Raw genomic sequence first — 18942 nt, 5'->3', positions numbered from 1 at the left:
GGCAAAGCTGTGTTAAGGAAGTAACTGAGTATATCAGGGTTATAACTCCTGAAGAAATGGACTGTAATAGCTGGTAAGTTACTGTACGTTTAGTGGAACTGATGTTATTCTCCATGGAACTGAACAAGCATGTTCTATCAAAGAGAGAGGTTTAAGGGAAGTGTAAAACTGTAGACATGGAGTTTAGTATGCTACTTTTCCGTGACACTGGTCTTTGAATTTTGTCTGTAGGCTAGCAGTGTCTTTGGGGAAGTTGTTTTGTGATCTCATTGGCTTGAAAGTCCTCAGGTGATTGGAAACTCCTAGGTTGCTCATATTGTACCCAGTAGCAGCGGAACTCCAAATAGCAACTCACGTTCAGTTCTCCAATATACCTGTGGATGTGAACCTTAGTATGTCTCCTTCCTGAAGGATATTTCCTCTGGATGTAGCAAAGGAGCTTCATAAGGCTTATTTTTGAGGGATGTACACATGTGTGGCACCAGTCTCCTTCAGAGACTGAATAGAAGTGTCTTATATACTCTCTGAACACTATTCATAAAATTAAGGAATATATCTAGTCTCATTCCCTTCCTGAACTTCAGCATTCAGTCCAAGCTCTCCTCCATTTAAACTTACTTGCATTTCCCGTGCAGCAGATGCACTGAGAGATTTGTTCCAGCAAGTCCCTAGACATTTTTTGGTACCTCTAGGTCTTTCCCTTTCCCACTTCTAAGGTGCTGTCCTGGTTTAACCAGGATAGGGTTAAGTTTCCCCAGCAGTGGGGGGGGGAGCTCTAGCCGGGTTATTCAGTGCGGACGTCACATCCTGGGCGCGTCACATTTCCTGGCGCGGGAGCGCGGTGCGCGTGGTTTTGTACATCTGCTCCTCTCACTGCTGTATTGGTAGATATTTTGCTCTGTTCATTGCTATCACTATTACTGTTATTGTTATTGTTGTTGCTTGTTGTGTTGCTATTGCACTGTTGTATTAAACCTTTCCTTATTTCAGTCTTGGGGCTTTGTATTTCACTCCCTTTGTGGGGGAGGGGTAGCAGCCCCGTGGTCTCAGACCCCGGCAGGGGCTAAACCATTACAGGTGCTAAAAGGTTCTTACATTGTTGGCTGCTCTTGCTCCAGTATGGTGCCAGGACTTGCACTTTGCCCCTTGTGGCTCTTTTTGGAGGATGGGAAAATTCCTTTTTAGAAAAAGTAGGGTAATCCATATTTGTGTTAAACTCATTGCATTCTTCGGTGCATCTGAGAAAAAAAAATCTGAGCGCACTTCTTTTAAAATGCTTCTTGCGTACTAGTCTTTACCCTTCAGTACTTTAAAAATTCTGGTAACTTGCAAGCTTTGAGAAGCTTTCTCCTCTTTTCCAGGATTTTCTTCTTTGTGAATTAATTTGGTACTCACTTTAGACTTGAGACTTGGCACTACTGTTGAGTAATAAAATCATGTATGTTGAGTAATAAAGTTGAGTAATAAAATAGAATTACGGTTGTAGAGGCTTGCGTTGTACCTCCTGCTAAACCCTTCTTAGTTTACATCATGTACCGCAGAGAAACAGAGCCACGGATGCAGTCATACGCATTAACTGCTGTTGAGTCTGGAAGCATATGGTATGCTGCCTGTGTAGAGAGGTGCACCTCATTAGTTTCAATTAGTCACTAACTCATGGAGTCTTCTCCTCCCTTTGGTTCCATAGGTATTGTGGGTTAAGTTGTGAGCTTGTGGTTTGTATTATGAATCTTCCACTCAATACAAATTATTTTTCTGGACAACGAAGCTTGCAGCAGCTCAACTGTTACTCAGCCTACACTTGGTATTTTGTGCCCCTGAAGGAGCCTGATTCTTTCTCTTTGATTTATGCAGAAAAGTTAATCTTACGAGTTTGTCATCTGGCTGTAGATAATGTGATTACTTCAGTCACAGTACCAGTTGTATTTCTGGGCTGTTGTGGTTGCAGGTTTTCCTTTACTGAGGCTAGTTTTTAATTGACAGCTATTTAGTCATTGAAGCTAGGTTGTTATGAAACAGTGAAATGGAAATAGTTAATAATTTACAGTTGTGGTTTTTAAGGTATGCTGGGGAGCACAGGAGTACCTTAGAATATCCTAAATAGGTAAATGAAATTATTTTGTTACATTAATAATTAATGATGTTAATATCACTAATGATATTCTGCTTTACAAGAAAAATTACACTTGAACATTTTATCACATGAGCAACAGCACTACCATGAAACAGCTGTGGTTTCAGGGTTTTTTTTCTGTGAACCCTTGGATAGTGAAATTGGCTTTGAGTTAAGCTTGGCTACTGCTTTATAATGTTCAGTACCTTAGTCTTTGATGTGATAAATCAGTCAGACTAATATTTCAAGTAGCTGGAGTCAGATGCTTCTTACTGACATAGCTGAAAATCAATTGCTCTTTTTCAATGGAATCTTATCTTTCAAATTTATGAGATCTGATTAATGACTTTTCTATAGATTAAACAAATTTTTGTAGTTCTCCTGTAGAATGAGTACTAAATCAAAACTGCCTCATAGTGATCCTGCACAAAAAGAATTGGAGCAGCTTTCTTGCTATTCAGCACTGTTAACAGATGGTTTTAGATAGATTGGGTAGGGAAATCCCCGAAGGATGAATTATGAATTAATGATTGCAAACAACTGATTATAGTTTAGTAAAACTGTTGTATGGTACTATGAGCCTATGACTTTCTTCATGAATTTTTTTTTTTATGTTTATAAATTCATAGACAAAACATAACCCTTGCTAGATAGAGCCTTAAGTTATAATTTTTGCTCATTGAGTTGTATTGCATTCCATTACTAGCCTTGTTTAAAGCTAGTGGGGAAAATGAGTAGTGATACAGACTCTAGTGCCAAATTGGAACTGTTAATCTAATTTAGATACTGAATGGGATGAATTCTTGTCTTTATACATAGAATGAATTCCCAAATAGTAAGATAACCCCTAAACACAAGTTACAAAAATCATGTAGGAGTAAATCCTGAGATTCTCTCAGATGTATATGGAAGAATAAAAAATTATGCAGTTGCTTTTCCTTTAGAGAAACATTTTTGCATTGACTTTTTGTATTAAGCAGAATGAATATAACCACCTATAACCACACAAATCATGTATTTTCAAATAACAATAAAATTGTGTTGTAGTAACATAATGTTGTAAACGTAGTTTTTAGGGTGGTGGTTTTTGTGTTGTTTTTAAAAATTTATTTATTCACAGGTTTCAAAATTGTTTAGAAGGGTAATATTGTCCAAAATTGCAAGTGCTTAGCATGTAGGAGGTTAGACCCATGTATGGAATGTTCCCTTTTAATTATCAAATATTTTGTACTGTATTTCAGTGTTACACTTAAATATTCTTAATTTTTCCAACTGAATGAGTTTTTGTTGCCCTTGAGCTCTTCAAGGAAGTAAGCAGAAGAATATACAGGCTCTTTAACATAAATAAGGTAATGGTTCCTGGATGATACGAAGTTTTTGTTTTGTTTTACACTCCTGTAGGTGGATAGTAGTTGGATTTGCATAGCCGTTTCCAGAGCACACTGTACTTCTCTAATAATCCCTAGGGCAAGTATGTGCTTTTCAAGATGAAATACCAGGTGTTGCTCTGCACTGAAGTGGTATGTCAAAATGCTTGCTAAGGAAGTCTTTGCTAAAAAAAGGCTGGAGGAACCCTTCTGTCTGCAGCAAGACAGACTGAATGGCTGGTATTTGTGCCAGTGAAGCTGCATGTTTGTGGGACTAACAAGCAACTTTTCCTGCATCTTCAGGAGCCAATCCCGATTTGAATAGAAAGAATTCTCAATTGCAGGTGGTATCAGTGTGTTGTGCCTGTTACATCATTTATTACAATGTCTGAATTTTTTGTTCCACAACAGTGGCTTCTTTTTGAATAAGCAGCTCAGAGCTGGCTCAGGCTTTGTTTGCACAAACAGTAGAAGTTTTAGGTACATTAACAAAGGCAAGTTAGGGAAGAAAGCCACAATAATCATTTGCCATTCAGTCTCTCATTTTGAGGTTACCTGATCATCTTAGTAAATTGAGTTATTTCTGAGACTTGCATCTCTCTGGTGCTGAAAACATGCCTGCATCTGTTTTGACCACATCTGAAAGTACACTTTTAAACAATGAACTTCCCTGGGAGTTTGTTTTGTTTATTTAGGCTTGCTCATGCCCAGGATTTCTAGGTGCAGAATGAAATAGGGTAATAGCTTTGTTTATGAAATCTACCCATTTGGGTAAGAAGATACTGAACTGGAGGGCAACAGGAGAGGAGGGAAATGTACTGGCTTGTTCACCCTTAAAACCAATATTTGGGTCTATTAGCTTAGGTTCACTTATTTTACTGAGGTAGTTGTGCGTTTCAGCAAACTTCAAGACAGCGGTGGAGTTAGAAAGCCAATTCATAATGAAAGGTGCAATAAGGGCCGTTTTTTGTTTGGATGCATTTTATGATAGGTAAACGTGTATTTTTTTGATGTTCAGTATACTTGTTGATGCATGCATCATAAAACAGAAGAGGTTAAATTGGAGTTTCAATTAAAAAAATTATTTTTGCCAACTTGTATCAAGTTGCTTAAAGGTGCAAAATTCAGTCTGTAAACTTCCATACATCTTTTCAAAAAGAGAAGGAAGCTCGAACTTGAATTGTCTGAAAATTAAGATCTTTATCATCATCACTCACTTCTGTAGAAATTCTGGGGGAACATAGGGCAGTCCTCTGACTTGTGAGGCATGTGACAATAAGAGTAAACAAGGTAGCTCTGCTCCGTGGTCAAGCCTCACTGAGCGCTCTCTCCAGTTATTCTTCTGTGTGTGGAAAAAAAGAAGGGAGGATGGCAGGAGTGCAGGTCAGTTTTCGTGTACTTTTCTACTTCATATCTGCAGATCCCTGGGGATCTCTGATTGTAAGGAGTCTGTGAAAAGTGAACATTAAAAAGCAAGTGTATTTCTCCTCTATAGTAGTGTTACTTTAGTAATATTATTGAAGTAATTCAAACCTCCACATAATATCTGAGAATCCGCAGGTTGCAAGAACTAGTCAGCTGTGTTCATATCTTTTTTTTGCTCTCTGGAGTTCCTTTTCACAAGAACTTGCAAAAAAGTTGGAAATAATTTAATCCCACTGAAAAAAAATTTCTGAAGTTTTCAGTGTTTTCATTACTTTGAAAAAAAGCAAAAAAACCCAAACGCAAAATAACCCACACTGGAGGAAATAAATTGGTGTCATCAAAGTACTACATCTTAATGGAACAAGTTCATCTCTATCACATTTTGGATAATCATTTTCTCGGTGGTGTTTGGTTTGGATCTTGAAATTTAAAGGGCCCTTGGTTTTCTAGGAATGCACTCAGCAGAAAGAAAGGGTATTCACTACTATAGGAGTCTCCCTGTGAGTTGAATCCTTTCTTTTGATCTCTTAACAATTCCAGGAATGTGTAACAAGTACATAGCAATGGTACTAATAATCTGAGGTGTGTATTCGAAGTTGAAGTTGTATATTCTTGTCTTTCCTGGCAAACTTTACAAAGGATGTTTTGAAGCCTAGATCTGAAGGAGGTGAAGAGGACTGTTATCACCCCTTCCAAATAGTATTTTCTACGTGTTGAAGCTATTGTGCTTGTGAGAAGTGCACAATTCAATGTTGTGGTGCTTTAAAATGAAGTGTACATTTGCAGTTAACCAAAAATCTGGTTACAACTGCAGTATAGCTAGTGTCTCATTTGCTTGTTTTAGTCTCATGCTCTTTTCTAAGCACCCATGTTTGGGGTACTATTGGAAATACTAGATTAGGTATACTAGTGGTCTGATTTGGTAGGGCTGTTCTTGTGTTGCTTGTCAGCTTCTACTTGTCACTGCAGGTCCTGGATTATTCCTTCTTCCTTTTCAGAGGTGGCTTATCAGCTTGTCAGGCACTATATGTGAAAGATTGCCTGAGGCTCCTCTAAGCATGTTAGCATTTGCCCATAGATAAGTGAACCAGCTTACAGGTTGTTAAAGTAGTTTATTTCATGTGATTCCCTGAAGGCTTTTATAAAAGATGTGTACAAAAGCAAACAGAAGATGCTTTTAAAAAGCCTTCAGCTAAAGATACAACTACAACACTGTTACCACAAGTGTAACAGAACTCAGTGGTTTTGGACATGCGGCATATTTGTACTGCCCTTCTAGACACCAGTGCACAGGCGATATGAGGAAAATATATAAATAGGGGGTAGCAGGGTTGTAACACTTCTTGCAAGCGGTTCTTTTACAGAAGTGGTGGCTCAGGGTCCTGAATGGTGCATTGAGTCTACGCAACTTCTGCAAGAAAGGGTTGGTTGTCCCTTTTGAATAATAACATGAAGAAGAAACTTCTGATTCAGGTGTCCATAAAGCAGAGGCAGTTGTCTCAAATAATGTTTTGGGTTCTTATAGTTGACTAGCGCATTAGTTGTTAACTCAGTTGCATTTCATTTTTGGTTAATCTTTTTCAGCCTTTGAAAACTTTCAAAGTTGAGTTTCTACAAAGTTTATTTGTGGGATTTTTCTACAAAATGAAAACTGAGTAGGAAGATAAGGCTTTCCAATTCTAAAAATCTGCACATCAGCCAGACTTCTAAAAAATATTTTAGTGCTTGAAATTGTAGGAAATGCTTAGTAAGACAGGCACCTAATCTTAACAGACTTGTGATTTCTAGGCCAGGTAAGCAGGTATTCCTTGTTCACTTCTCAAGATCCCTGAGGCTCGTCTTTTGTGATGAGAAGTCTGGGTGATAGTTTTGCTTGTAGGCCTTATGGACTGGATGTTAAATGCCAGCTGCTGCTTCTGTGCTGTCTCACATGTGTGGTCACATTCTGTAGCAGAAGTGGGTGTTGGAACAATGTGAGCTTCTGTCTGGTTAAATGAGTCTGAAGACCTGTTTGTCCTTAAGTAGTACACAAGACCTAATGAGAAACTACCTAAAATGTAATAGTAGAAGTTCCTCCCCACCCTCAAACTCAAGATGAACTAATAAAAGTATGGGTAGTGTGGGAAAGGTCTTTTTGACCAATTTTTCTACATGTCCTATCAAATACAACTAAATTTAATTCCCAGCACACTTCTGTTGTAGGGGATTGAGGCTTCTTCTCTAGTATGTAGCACTATTACATTTTCTTATCAAAGGCTTTCCATTCCTGGTATTACATTTTTTCAGAAAGGAATTCCCTACCATTATGAAATTAATGTAAGGTAGAAAGCAGAAAATTCACAAAATGAAAGAGGAGCTGTTACTCTAAGGATGCTCTAGAGCTGTTACTGTAAGGATTATCCTCATTGCATAGAGAAAACATCTTGAATATTTTTTCTAGCAGGAAAACCAGTTAGTGAGAGGCAGTAACAAATACTGCTCTTGAGAGTCTAAATCATCCTATATACAATGTGGATACTTACCCAGGGAGGGAAGTGGATAGAGTATCTTCCAACATGACTTCTCAGTTTAACTCTTGTGTTTGTAGAAGTGGCTGTGAAATAGCTATGTTTTCCCTGGTTTTATTTTCAGTTGTCTATAAATACTTTCTGAAACCCAGTCTCTTAAGTATCACTTAATTCTGTCATGTAAAACTTAATTACACTGATAATAAATAGGCATTAGAATATTTTTAGCTAAGCATGCTGTCATGATGCTTCCTGTGCATGAAGCATATAACAACTTAAATGTCAGTATCTGAAGGCCCTCAAAAAACTCTGAAAACTGCTGCTTGAAAACTGCCACAACTGAGCTTGCTTCCTTAAAGATGAAGTACATCTTGATACGTTATGACTATATGTGTTAGTTTCAGTAAAGTACTTGGGAAAAGGCCATTTTTCTGGGGCGGCTGGAAACAAGTGACAAAAGATTGTAACTGATCGTTTCTTGAGACTGCACGCTCCTTAAACTGTTTGTCTCAAATCTCAGATAAGCATTCCATGGAAATAGTGTAAAAGCTCATATTAAACAGAGCATGAGTACCATCAAAAGGACTGTTTCCTTTCTAGGACCTGATCAGTAAATCCTTAAGTAAACATCATGTAACATATTACTCTTGTTCAAAGAGACTCACAGGTCTTTCAGCTGTTAACTCTTACCCAAGCACCACAAATGTTAGTGACTGGATGATACATGATTAGAATATGACAGATTAAATATGTGGGAGGTGTTAAGCTTAAAGGAGAGTTTAGATAATTTCTTGGAGTCACAGGGGTTTCCTTTTTCTAAAAAAACACGAAAGAAACACAGCAGTAATAGTTCTGGTCTGGTTGCAACTGGATGGGCTGCAGGGGAAAGGCAGTTCTTTGTAACCTGAAATATCCTTAAACGTTGCAAGTTTTCACTAATTCAGTTTTTGATAGGCTCTTAGGGTATCTTTGGAGGAAGGCGGTTGTTCATTGGGGAGAAAGTCCCCTGTTAGGTTTCTTGTGGGTCTTTGCTTTTCTCCATTTATCTTGTGCAATTTTATATCTTTGTTTTATATGAAAAGTGAGAAGCCAAAACTTTGCTTATTCATTATTATAGAAGCCTAGCTTATTGGCTTTTTAACACTTATTGCTTTATTTGTATCCTGAAGCAGACGGTATTGTATGCTTCTCCCCTACACCCATTCAGTTGTACTGCTTAGAGATTTATTTTTTTTTTAATGGTCTGACTAGTTAAATAATCTTTGTGCTGCTTATTAGCATCACAGTTTCCTTCAGTTTGTCACTTAACATACTAGTGAAATTCCTCTCCTTGCTCAGTTAAGATTTTGTTTCTTAGTTTTTTTAACCCTGATTGTTAATTATGTTTGATTAAGTTTCGAAAATAATCTAAAAATGCAGTTGTTATTACCTCTGCTTTTTCCTAACTTTAAATAGAGGATATACCTGAGTGTATACCTGTCACTCTTAACACTTCATGAAGGAAAGAGAAAGATATTTCTCAGAATTATACATTCTCCTTGTTTGCACAGCGGTTTTCTGCAGGGCAGGTTATGAGAAGCTCATCTGTATCTGAAGAGCTTTCCTCACGCCTTTGATGTTACTAAGCGTTTTACATTAGATATATGTCTAACTCATGTTTCTAGAACAGAAGACAGCCCTTTTTCCTTTAACTGGTATATATTTCATACCTTCCTCTATCTCTTTCTTTTGTCGTGACTTACCTACTCCTATATCAGGGCTGTTTGTTGCTTACTTTTTTACAACAAACATCCTACACAAATTTTACTATATTAGTACAGGCTGAATTTGCTACATAACATTGATCACACTTGAAATCAGTGTTATATGAAGCTGTTTGTCTTGATGTTTTGAACTGCTTGACCAATTTCTGGTTTAGTTCTTTCACAATGTTTGTTTTTAACTGGTAATCCATATAGGTTTTGACTTTTCTGGAAAAAAAGAAAGATGAAGTTCAACAAACTTCCCTCCATTCTAATATTAAGATAGTTACTGTAGTGGCCTGAGTTAGCCAGTCTGAGAAGAAATTATATTACCCAGCTAAGAGTTCATTATTCCAGGAGGTATTTGCAAAGCCTCAGATGCTGTGTATAACCATAGGCTTCCAAACTGAGTTTTATCTGCATATACAAGCTATTCCAGTGGGTGTCTAGAGTATGTCGTAAAATCACAAGTGGTTTGGGTTGGAAGGGACCTTTAAAGACCATATAGTCCAATCCCTCCTGCTGTGGGCAGGGACATCTTCCACTAGATGAGGTTGCTCAAAGCCCCGTCCAACCTGGCCTTGAACACTTCCAGGGAGGGGACATCCATAACTTCTCAGGGTAACCTGTTGCAGTGTCTCACCACTCTCGCATTAAAGAATTTCTTCGTTATGTCCAGTCTAAATCTACCCTCTTTTAGTTTGAAAAGATTGTCTCCTGTATTGCCACTACAGGCCTTGGTAAAAAGTCTTTCTTCATCTTTTTTATAAGTCCCCTTCATATATTGAAAGACTGAAATGAGGTCTCCCCGGAGCCTTCTCTTCTCTTCTCCAGACTGAACAGCCCTGACTCTCTCATCTAGGAGAGGTGTTCCAGGCCTCTGACCATTTTTGTGGCCCTCCTCTGGACCCATTTCAACTGGTCCATGTCTTTCTTGCACTGGGGACTCCAGAGCTGAACACAGAACACCAGGTGGGGTCTCAAGAGCAAAGTAGAGGGGCAGAATCATCCCTGTTGACCTGCTGGCCATGCTTCTTTCTGTGCAGCCTGGGATCCAGTTGGCTTTCTGGGTTGCCAGCTCACGTCCAGTTTTTCATGCATCAATATCCCCAAGTCCTTTTCTGCAGGGCTGTTCTCAATCCATTCATCCCCCAGTCTGCATTGATACTGGGAATTATCCCAACCTAGGTGCGGAACCTTGCATTTGGCCTTGCTGAACTTCATGAGGTTAAGATGACACTGGTGATGAACCTGCCAAAACAGCTTCTGATTCTTGCTTCACCTTCTGTGGGGGGGACATAGGGGGTGTCTTTTTCTGCAGAACTGGTGACCCCCTCTGAAGGGTTCTGAAGAAGTGATAGAATTGTAAACTTTACCCCTGTCTCAAATGAAAGCATTTCTGAAAATGTTTTCTAAGACTTTATTAAAGCAACTTAAGCTGTGACATCTTTATGACTTCTATCATTTGCCTACCTCTACAGTAACATACGGGATTAAAATGCCCTTGATTTGTAAGAGACGGTGGGATTCCTTTCACTCTGCAGTTAGTTGCATATGCATTTTTTTCAGGGTTATGCAGAACATGTTTAAACTTCTACTGGTATAAAATGCTGTGGGAGGTAAACTTGCAGCCAGGACATGCATCCAACTAGTATTCTATTTGTCTTAGGCTGGTGTTATTTTATATATACTTTTGAGAAGTCAGAAACTCTATGAATGTAATATTAGCCCTTTGTTTGCATAGCATTGAGTTGCTGTTTGCTTAAAAATCAGTTGAGGAAACAAAGTAGTGACCCTTTGTCAAATTGGTTTTCTTCAGTGTTTGGTCTAATGCTTTCTGTAGGCTTGCTGCCCATGAATGGTCAAGAATTTGCCATTGGGATTGTTAGATTAGCTGTCAGGTATTTGATAGTTTGGTATACTGGAAGCATCCACAATGCAAGAATTCAGGAGAACTGCATAGTGCAGTTGTTTTTAATATCCATGTGATATTAATCTGAATTTCCACCGAAGTGATGGTAATAGTATGTTTTGGGGAATGTCATTCCTCCTCTAGAATGAACCTGAAGGTGTTCAGATGTTTGCTTAGTTTATTCTTTAATAGGACTCTGTTTTCATCGTAAGATGGTATTTTCACTGGATGGGCATCAGGGGTTCATAGCTTTGGAGTTGAAGTTTGGTGAACTGAGGGAACTCTTAGAGGGACAGATTTGTTGTATGAATTATAGAAAGTGGCCTTCCTTTAGAGCATGTGGCTTCGGTACAAGTTGGAGAAGTAGGGCATATGTAAGAAGGCAGTGGGCCTTCTTATGCATTTCTGTAGTGATGTTTCATACCAGGACAAAATATTCTTCCATTCCCATAGTAGTTCTTTGATAGGGCAGCACTGTTTATTGGGATAGTTCTTAGCTTTTTCTGGCTTTTTTTTTTTTCTTTTTTTTGGTGCCAAGTGTTCTATGAAGTATTGACATTTTCCATTGCAAAGAGTTTAATACTGCAAACTGGACTTAACCAGCTCCTGACATTCAAAGCCAGCCCTAGTAAGGTGTTAAAAAACACCAGTATTTTTTTTCCCCAGAAATACAACTCAGTGATATGTGAAGGGTAAGCCTTGGGCATTGATCAAATTATGAAGTGGAACAGTTCCTACACTGCTTCCTGCTCTGTCCTTGGATTCGATGTGAGCATTACAGGTACAACTTCTATGCTCTTGTCCTACCATAGGCTTGACTGGTAGGAGGATGTATGAGTGAATGATGATTTCTGGGGTTTTTTTGAGGAACAGACAAAGACATCTGTGATTAAGCTGATACAGCTGAGGTGTTCAAACACTTAAGTAATTCATGTAATTCTGAAATTCTCTCAGCAGACATCTTTGAGTTCCTGGAGATGTGATTTACAATGCAATTCCGTGGGCATTTTAAACCATGCTGCTGCTGAAAGGAGCACTTCTGCGCATCTTTCTCTCTCCAGTGTGTACCTTTTCCCATTTGCCACCAGAAGTATTCACACAGCTATGCAGTGAACTGAAATAGGCAACTGATTATGAGAAAAACTAAAATAGCAAACATCACCTTCTCCACAACTCAGGTTTAACCCACATCAGATAAACTCATTGCAAAAGTGAGAGAGGGAGGCAAGGACAGGCAGGACTGTCTTTGCTGGCAACAATGATGGCTTTTATGCTGATTTAGGATGTTTGAAACTACAGAATTCAGCTGCTGTCCTGCATCTCACTAGAAAATGGTTGTCGTACCAAAAATATAAAGCTCCTGTATTGTTTGTAATGCAGTTTGTAATTAGTTAATTCTGAGTGGCAGGATTGCACACTATTCTCATGTATATTTAATGCCTTCGTCAAGAAGCTACTTCTGCAATCCTACCTTTCTCTTTGGGTGGGAGAGGGATCTCTGTTTGTTTCCTTGTGTTTGGTGTTTCGAGCAAATCTTCAGTCCTCTGCAGCCTGCATGCAGCTGATCTCTGGACTGTGTGATCCAAGAAGGAATGTATAGCACCCTGTAGTACTGGGCAGAAAAGCTGATATAGGATGTGGAGTTCAGAATAAGAGTGTCCTCACAAATTGTTTTATTAATAACTTGCATCTAAATGGCAACCTTTTTCTAAGTTCCAGAAAACACGTGTAATTGAGGATGCTTAAGTTATCAGTAGAGTGGATATTTTAATGGGGGGAGGGCTTGAATACTTCAGATTATTGCTAAAAGACAAATGGGTCTTCTTTTTGTGTAAAGACTGTGCTACTGCTCATTCTTTCTCAAAGCCTGCCTTAATCAATTATAAAGGCTATTTCAGTAAAAAGAGGCAAAGCTTTCAAATCCTAGTTGATGAGTGTGTTTAGTTGTACCTGTCAGTAAAAAAACTTCAGAGATTTCCAATGCTGGCAAACCCAAAATGATGTTGATGTCTACTATTGGACTCCTCAACTTTTACTATGTAGTGTGAAAGCCTGTTGAGAGACCTAGGGCAGCTTATTTTAATACTGCAAATGGGAGGGAAAAAAAAAATCCCTCAATTCATTTGAGATGTAAGATAAGCTGAGATCACAGCAGATGAGCAAACTTATACTCTAAATTTTTTTTTCATTTTCTGAGAAGTTAAATGATACCTTATGACTCAACACTAAATTTTATGAGTGAAGTATAGTAAAAAAGTTCAGTTCAAAACTTGCCTTTAATGCTAAAGTTAAAATATCTTCTTGCATACAATTCTAATAATTAACTCTTCTTGTTCACAGATAACTACTCTTATTAATCATAAGGATAAACCAAAGCGTTCAGACAAGACTCTGCAAGCAATTCAGCGAGTGGGCCAAGCAGTTAACCTGGCAGTTGGAAGATTTGTTACGGTAGGGGAAGCTATAGCCAATGAAAATCATGAATTGAAAGAGGAAATGAGTGTTGCTTGCATCGAGGCAAGGAGAGCAGGTATGTAGTTTCTCACGAAATTGTGCTTGTGCCATTTTTGGCACACTATTTTTAGTGTGAGAAATAATGTAAGAACTTTATTATTTGATTGCTTAACCCTCTTCTGCTGGTTCATTCAAGGCCTGATCTGTTACCCAATTTTGTCACTTACTTAAATAGCTGTCATCTTATGAACAGGGAATGGAATTGTGTGTTGACTTGATTTTTGTAGAATCTTTTGCCAGAAGGAATTACCTGACTGCTCTTTGTTTTATGATGTTACTGCAAACAGCAGAGTGTTGAAAATACAACTTTAGACTTTATTGCTCGCAAGCTAGAACAGTATTTAAAGTAATTTGAGCGTTATGCCGTTGAGGTCACTGCGTTCTAAATCTGAATGTCTGAATGAAGGTCAGTGTCAACCCCTATTTCATCAGGACTCAGTAAGATGACTCACATCAGTCATCTGATGTCTCCTCTCAGTAGAATGAAAATCATATCGTACTTGCCTTTTTGCTGGATTCAACTTTTGTTGAAAACTTGCTCTGTGTGTGGATTGAATGTGAAGTATGGATAATTGATTGAGCTGCCTCTGTCACCATCCTCCCCCCAAAAGCCTCTGTCTAGGCCAATAGTGAGTTACATTCTCTGATACTGTAAGAGGATGCCGGTGTCATGCTAAAAACTATTTTCCCACATATTCCCTGCAGTACTTCCCCAGTACTATTCCCTGCATGATATTGCAGTGGCTCTTAGTAAATGCATATTCTTACATCTGCAGTGCAGCCTTCAAGAAGATGACATCTAGAAGAATGATCCTTTTGTTGGTAGTGGTGGTGGGTTTTTGTTTTTTCATTCAAATACCTTCAGATCATGGGAATGTCTTCTTGAAGCTTTTCCTGTTCAAGCAGATGGAAATACCTACAGGTGTGACAGACTCTGCTTAGTGTGGCTTCAGGGAGACAATCTTGAGCTTTCAGATGTGGAGGCAAATAAATGACCCTTCAACACTAATGTCTTCATGACTGCAGAAGGGAGTAGTACTCTACTCCAAGACGTGGGTTACGGTACTTAAAAGTGATCTGTTCAGTTAAACAGTGGACTTGTGTGTGGGTGTTTGTTTTTTATCTTTTAAATAACTTCAGAAGCCTGAGAAACCTGCCTTTTGCTGTCCTAGCTGCTGTATTCCTTGCTGAATCACTGTGCTGGCCTCAAGCTTTGGGGATGGAGTTCATACTATTTTTGTGATTTAAAAAAAAAAAAAAAAGCTTAGAAATTGGGCATGGTACTGTAAGAAATCCTCTGAAAATCTCTCAACAATGAGTTGCAATGTCTAGAAACGTGCTGGTGATGAATGATTGTTTTTGTGATTTGAAGGACTATTCTAGATAAACTTCAGACTGAAAATTCATAGTCGCTCCAGTAAACTCGGCTGCAAACAGATATGTCCTAATTTGAAAACATTCCATTTGTTATGTGAAGCATGTGTTTTCTCTGCAGAGGTCCAAGTAAAATAAAATGCTGACAAGCCAAAATTGCTGAAATTTCATCTATAATCTCAGCTGCTAGAAGAGCAGTGCAGTCTGGATCTCTATTTCTTGACTTGCCAGTTATGTTGTGGCCAAGTGCTTTTTCTTCCTATCAGTGTATCCAGGAGGAGCTCAGAGTCTAAAAATAGTCTGCAGTATTTTCTCTCACCAAATGGTTATACTTTTTTACATTTTAAATTTTATTTCCTGTTGCGCAGTAATGTGCCTCAATTTAGAGTGAAGATACAGACTGTTTACTTTTCTGTCAAGCCTCACATTTACCTTGGCATGGGGGAGTTATGCTCTCTGAGCTATCCATTTGAGATCTAACTGAAGACATACATGGGAAATTCAGTGTGTCAAAGATGTTTGCTGCTAGTTTTTTGCTTGGTGGGTTTTTTTGTGCCAGTATTATCTCCGTGGACTGTTAGGTGTTGGACAAGGTAAGACAGTCCTTTGTGCAGGTAAATTCTTATGGATAACTGTCCTCTGAATGTAGTCTCTGAACACAGTTGTTCAAGTGCCATTTTGAACAACTTTGGCGTTCCCAAGCAAGCCAGTAAAATCTCCTGGACAATTATAGCCAAGAATATTGACTTGTATAAAAGAATCCCATGTTCTGACGGCACTGGGCTGCAGAAAGCCCTTGCTGTTTAGGACAGAAGATGTTGTAGAGCTGTTCATATTTCTTTTTAGCCAATAGATTAGATTGTCCCTCAGAAATTAAAGGGACACTTTGTTAGGTGTGGAAGATAGATTTCAACACTAAAGGATTTAGAACATGAAACATCTCAGTTGCTAAGAAAAGTAGGGAGTCTTTAAATCAATTGCATATCCTGCAGAGGCTTTGAAGGATGACAGATGTTGTATCTGTCTCTTGTGAAGGGATATAATCAGTGATCTGAAGTGTTTCAGACTTGTTATGACTATTTCCTTGTAATAAACCTCGTAATTTGATTGACTCAAAATAGAATCATAAAACACTGCAGAGGGTCATATAGCAGATTTTGCCTAACATTAGTCTTTCACTGTGTCAGTATTTACAGTGACAGTATAGTAGTGGAATGTAACTCAAAGAAGCACATTTTTAGATGCCCATCTGTGATTTTTTTCTCCAAAACTAGGAAAGACTGGTTAATTTAAAAGAGAAAACACATGTCAAGAATGAGTTAGTGTCATAACATTTTCAGTATTCTCTGCCAGTTGACTACATAGCCCTAAAGGAAGACATGGAGCAAAATGGAAGCAATAAATAGCACTCTCCTATTTTTGCCTTGTCTTTAAGTGCAGAGAAGGACTAAATTAAGAAGGTTGAAAACCAATAATTTAAAATGGATAAATAGAATCACAGAATAACTTAGGTTGGAAGGGACATTTAATTCCAAGAATGGAGACCTTGCAATTTCTTGTACACCTCTTACAGTGTTTGACCACCCTTACAGTGGCAAAAGTATTTTCTTATATCTTGTCCATTGCTTTTTGTCCTATCACCATGCACCTCTGGGAGCAGTCTGTCTCTGTCTTCTCCATATCTGGCTATTAGGTAGGTGGTTGTAGACTGCAGTAAACTCTGCCATTGGCCTTCTCTTCTTGAGGTGGAACAAACCCGCTTCCTTCAGCCTCTCTCCTTACATCACATGCTCCACTAGGTCAATGCTTTCTCTGGTCCCAAGGAGCCCAGAACTGGACGTGGTACTACTCCAGATGCTGTCTCACAAGTGCCAAACAGAAGGGAAGAATCATTTCTGCAGCCTGCTGGTTACACCTCTACTAAAAATCCAGCATGCAGCTGGCCATCATTGCTGACTCTTGTTCAACTCTTTGTCCTCCAGGACCCCCATGTCTTTCCTTGCAAAGGTTTTCTCTAGGCAGCTGATCCCAGGCTGTACTGTGGTGTGGTGTTACCCTAGTCCAGATGCAGGACTATTATTGCTTTCACAAACTTTCTGTCAGATCATCTTTCCAGCCTGTCCCTCTGTCTAGCAGCCCTGTTCTCCAGCGTATCAGAGACTCCCCCAGTTTGGTATTGTTCACACACTTATGAATGTGCTGGCCCATCACCCAGGGAACAGTTTTGATTCCTTGTGTCAGTCCCTGAGGGACACTGTTGGTAACTGGCTGCCCATTGGACTTTGTACCACTTACCACCATCCCTGAGCCCAACAGTCAGGTCCATTTTATACCCACCTTATTGTTCACTTATCCAGTCCATATCTCATGATTTAGTTATAAGTACACTATGGGAGATCATGTAGGAGGCCTTGCTAAAGTTGAGACACGCAGCATCCATTACTTTCTTTTCTAGAGATGGTGTCATCTCATCATAGAAAGCATTCAGGTTGATAAGGGACTATTCACCCTTGCAGGTCTGTGCTGGCTCTTCCTGATTGTTTTTTTCTGCTTCATGTGGTAATGACTTCCAAGATTATTTTAATAATGTTCCTGGAGATTGACGTGAGGCTGACTAGCCCATAATTGCCTGAATTTTTGTTACTCTTCTTGAAGATGGGTGTGACAGTTGCCTTTCTATCATTGAAAGTCTGTCCCAGTTGTCATGATAACAAAATTACAGTGACACTGAACTGCTCCTTTGACACTCTCAGATGTGTCCCATGGACTTGTGTATGCCCAACTGGCTTAAATAGTCCCTAGCTCAGCCTTTTTAATCTTAACAGGTTTTTTTCCTCATAGCTTACTCCCAGGGCATTATTCCTGTTCCTGTCGATGCAGATATGTAGGCAGAGAAGGAACCCTTTGTTCTGTTGTCAGAAGTCCCAAGTTTCTAGGGCTCTCTGGAGCTTCTGACAGGCAGATGTTGCAGCTCTTTCTATGTTCTCTGATTATTCTTTGTATAACTAGATGCTTCAACTATGACTTTTCATCTTCAGGAAGGTGAATCCCACATTATAAGAAATGGGATAATGATGTGGTGCATCCTTCCTTAGTTACCAAAAGCACTTTACGTCTATTTTAATTGTTCTCTGTGTGTTCCTACAGCGTTTTCTGTTGTCACATATATTTTGAGGTCAAAGGAAGAGATTGGGTTAATCTACTGACAAAGTTGAACAGTTCCAACTAGAGATTGGCCTGAAAAATGAATTTAACTGTGGAGAAGGCAATGGCCAATCTGTTTTGCTGTTAAATGATCTCCTTGCCTGACTGGAGACTTGTCCTAAAGCTTCATTGTTAGTGTATCCGGCTGCCCTCACTCTTTGGATAATAGCTCTACTTCTATAGTTCGTCTTGCTTCTATTAATTTTCAGGCCCTTCAGCTGTGAAACTCACCATCTCAGAGTGTATTCTCTTTATCATGTTTGCATATTTACACTAGAAAGACCCTCTTAATTATTTGTAGTGTGGCTTTTATGACCTAGCCTGGTACTTAGCAGAAGTACTGGAAGTTCTTTGCCATAGTGCAATACCTATTCAGGCAGTTTAGGAGCTCAAGGGATTACGGTTGTCAGAGGAGAGAAATCTATACATTAACACTGAAGCTTGGAGCTCTGTGGTCTGAAGGACTGTCACGTCTTCCTTGTTCCACAGTGTTTGTGTGTGCTTCCCAGAGTAATAATGCACCCTTAGGTTCTTCATATGGAACCTCTGGCTTTATCAGGCTTTTGGAGTATATTGTCTGTTTAGGTGAATTACCTTAGTTGAGGTTTTGAAGATGAGTCATAGGGGACTCGATCAAATGTCCTAGATTTTATCTTCAAGGATGATCTGTAGTATTAGTTGTGGGTTGATCATCTTGTCTTGCATGCTAACAAAAAGCATGTCTCAGAGCTTGCCTGAGTCCAGTCTCCCAGCAGTCCTGTGGTTGTGGAATAGGAAACTGCTC

At 39.0% G+C, this 18942-nt stretch overlaps 1 protein-coding gene across 2 annotated transcripts in view; it reads left to right on the top strand.

Moving 5' to 3' along the window:
• The window catches only part of CTNNAL1 (catenin alpha like 1), a 60067-nt gene that overhangs the window by 7492 nt on the left and 33633 nt on the right, over positions 1–18942 (top strand). Inside the window, exons 1-2 of one of the 2 annotated variants that reach the window (XM_074824050.1) lie at positions 12038–12126; positions 13407–13596. In XM_074824050.1, the coding sequence (XP_074680151.1) occupies positions 12082–12126; positions 13407–13596 (235 nt within the window). In that variant the 5' untranslated portion in view covers positions 12038–12081. Of the gene's footprint in view, positions 1–12037; positions 12127–13406; positions 13597–18942 lie in introns of those variants that run through there. The other variant, XM_074824040.1, reaches the window with a different exon arrangement.

The sequence above is a fragment of the Strix aluco genome, chromosome 1 (genome assembly GCF_031877795.1).
Source record: "Strix aluco isolate bStrAlu1 chromosome 1, bStrAlu1.hap1, whole genome shotgun sequence".
In the NCBI taxonomy this organism is placed as follows: domain Eukaryota; kingdom Metazoa; phylum Chordata; class Aves; order Strigiformes; family Strigidae; genus Strix; species Strix aluco.
This window is presented reverse-complemented; position numbering and strand designations above follow the sequence as displayed.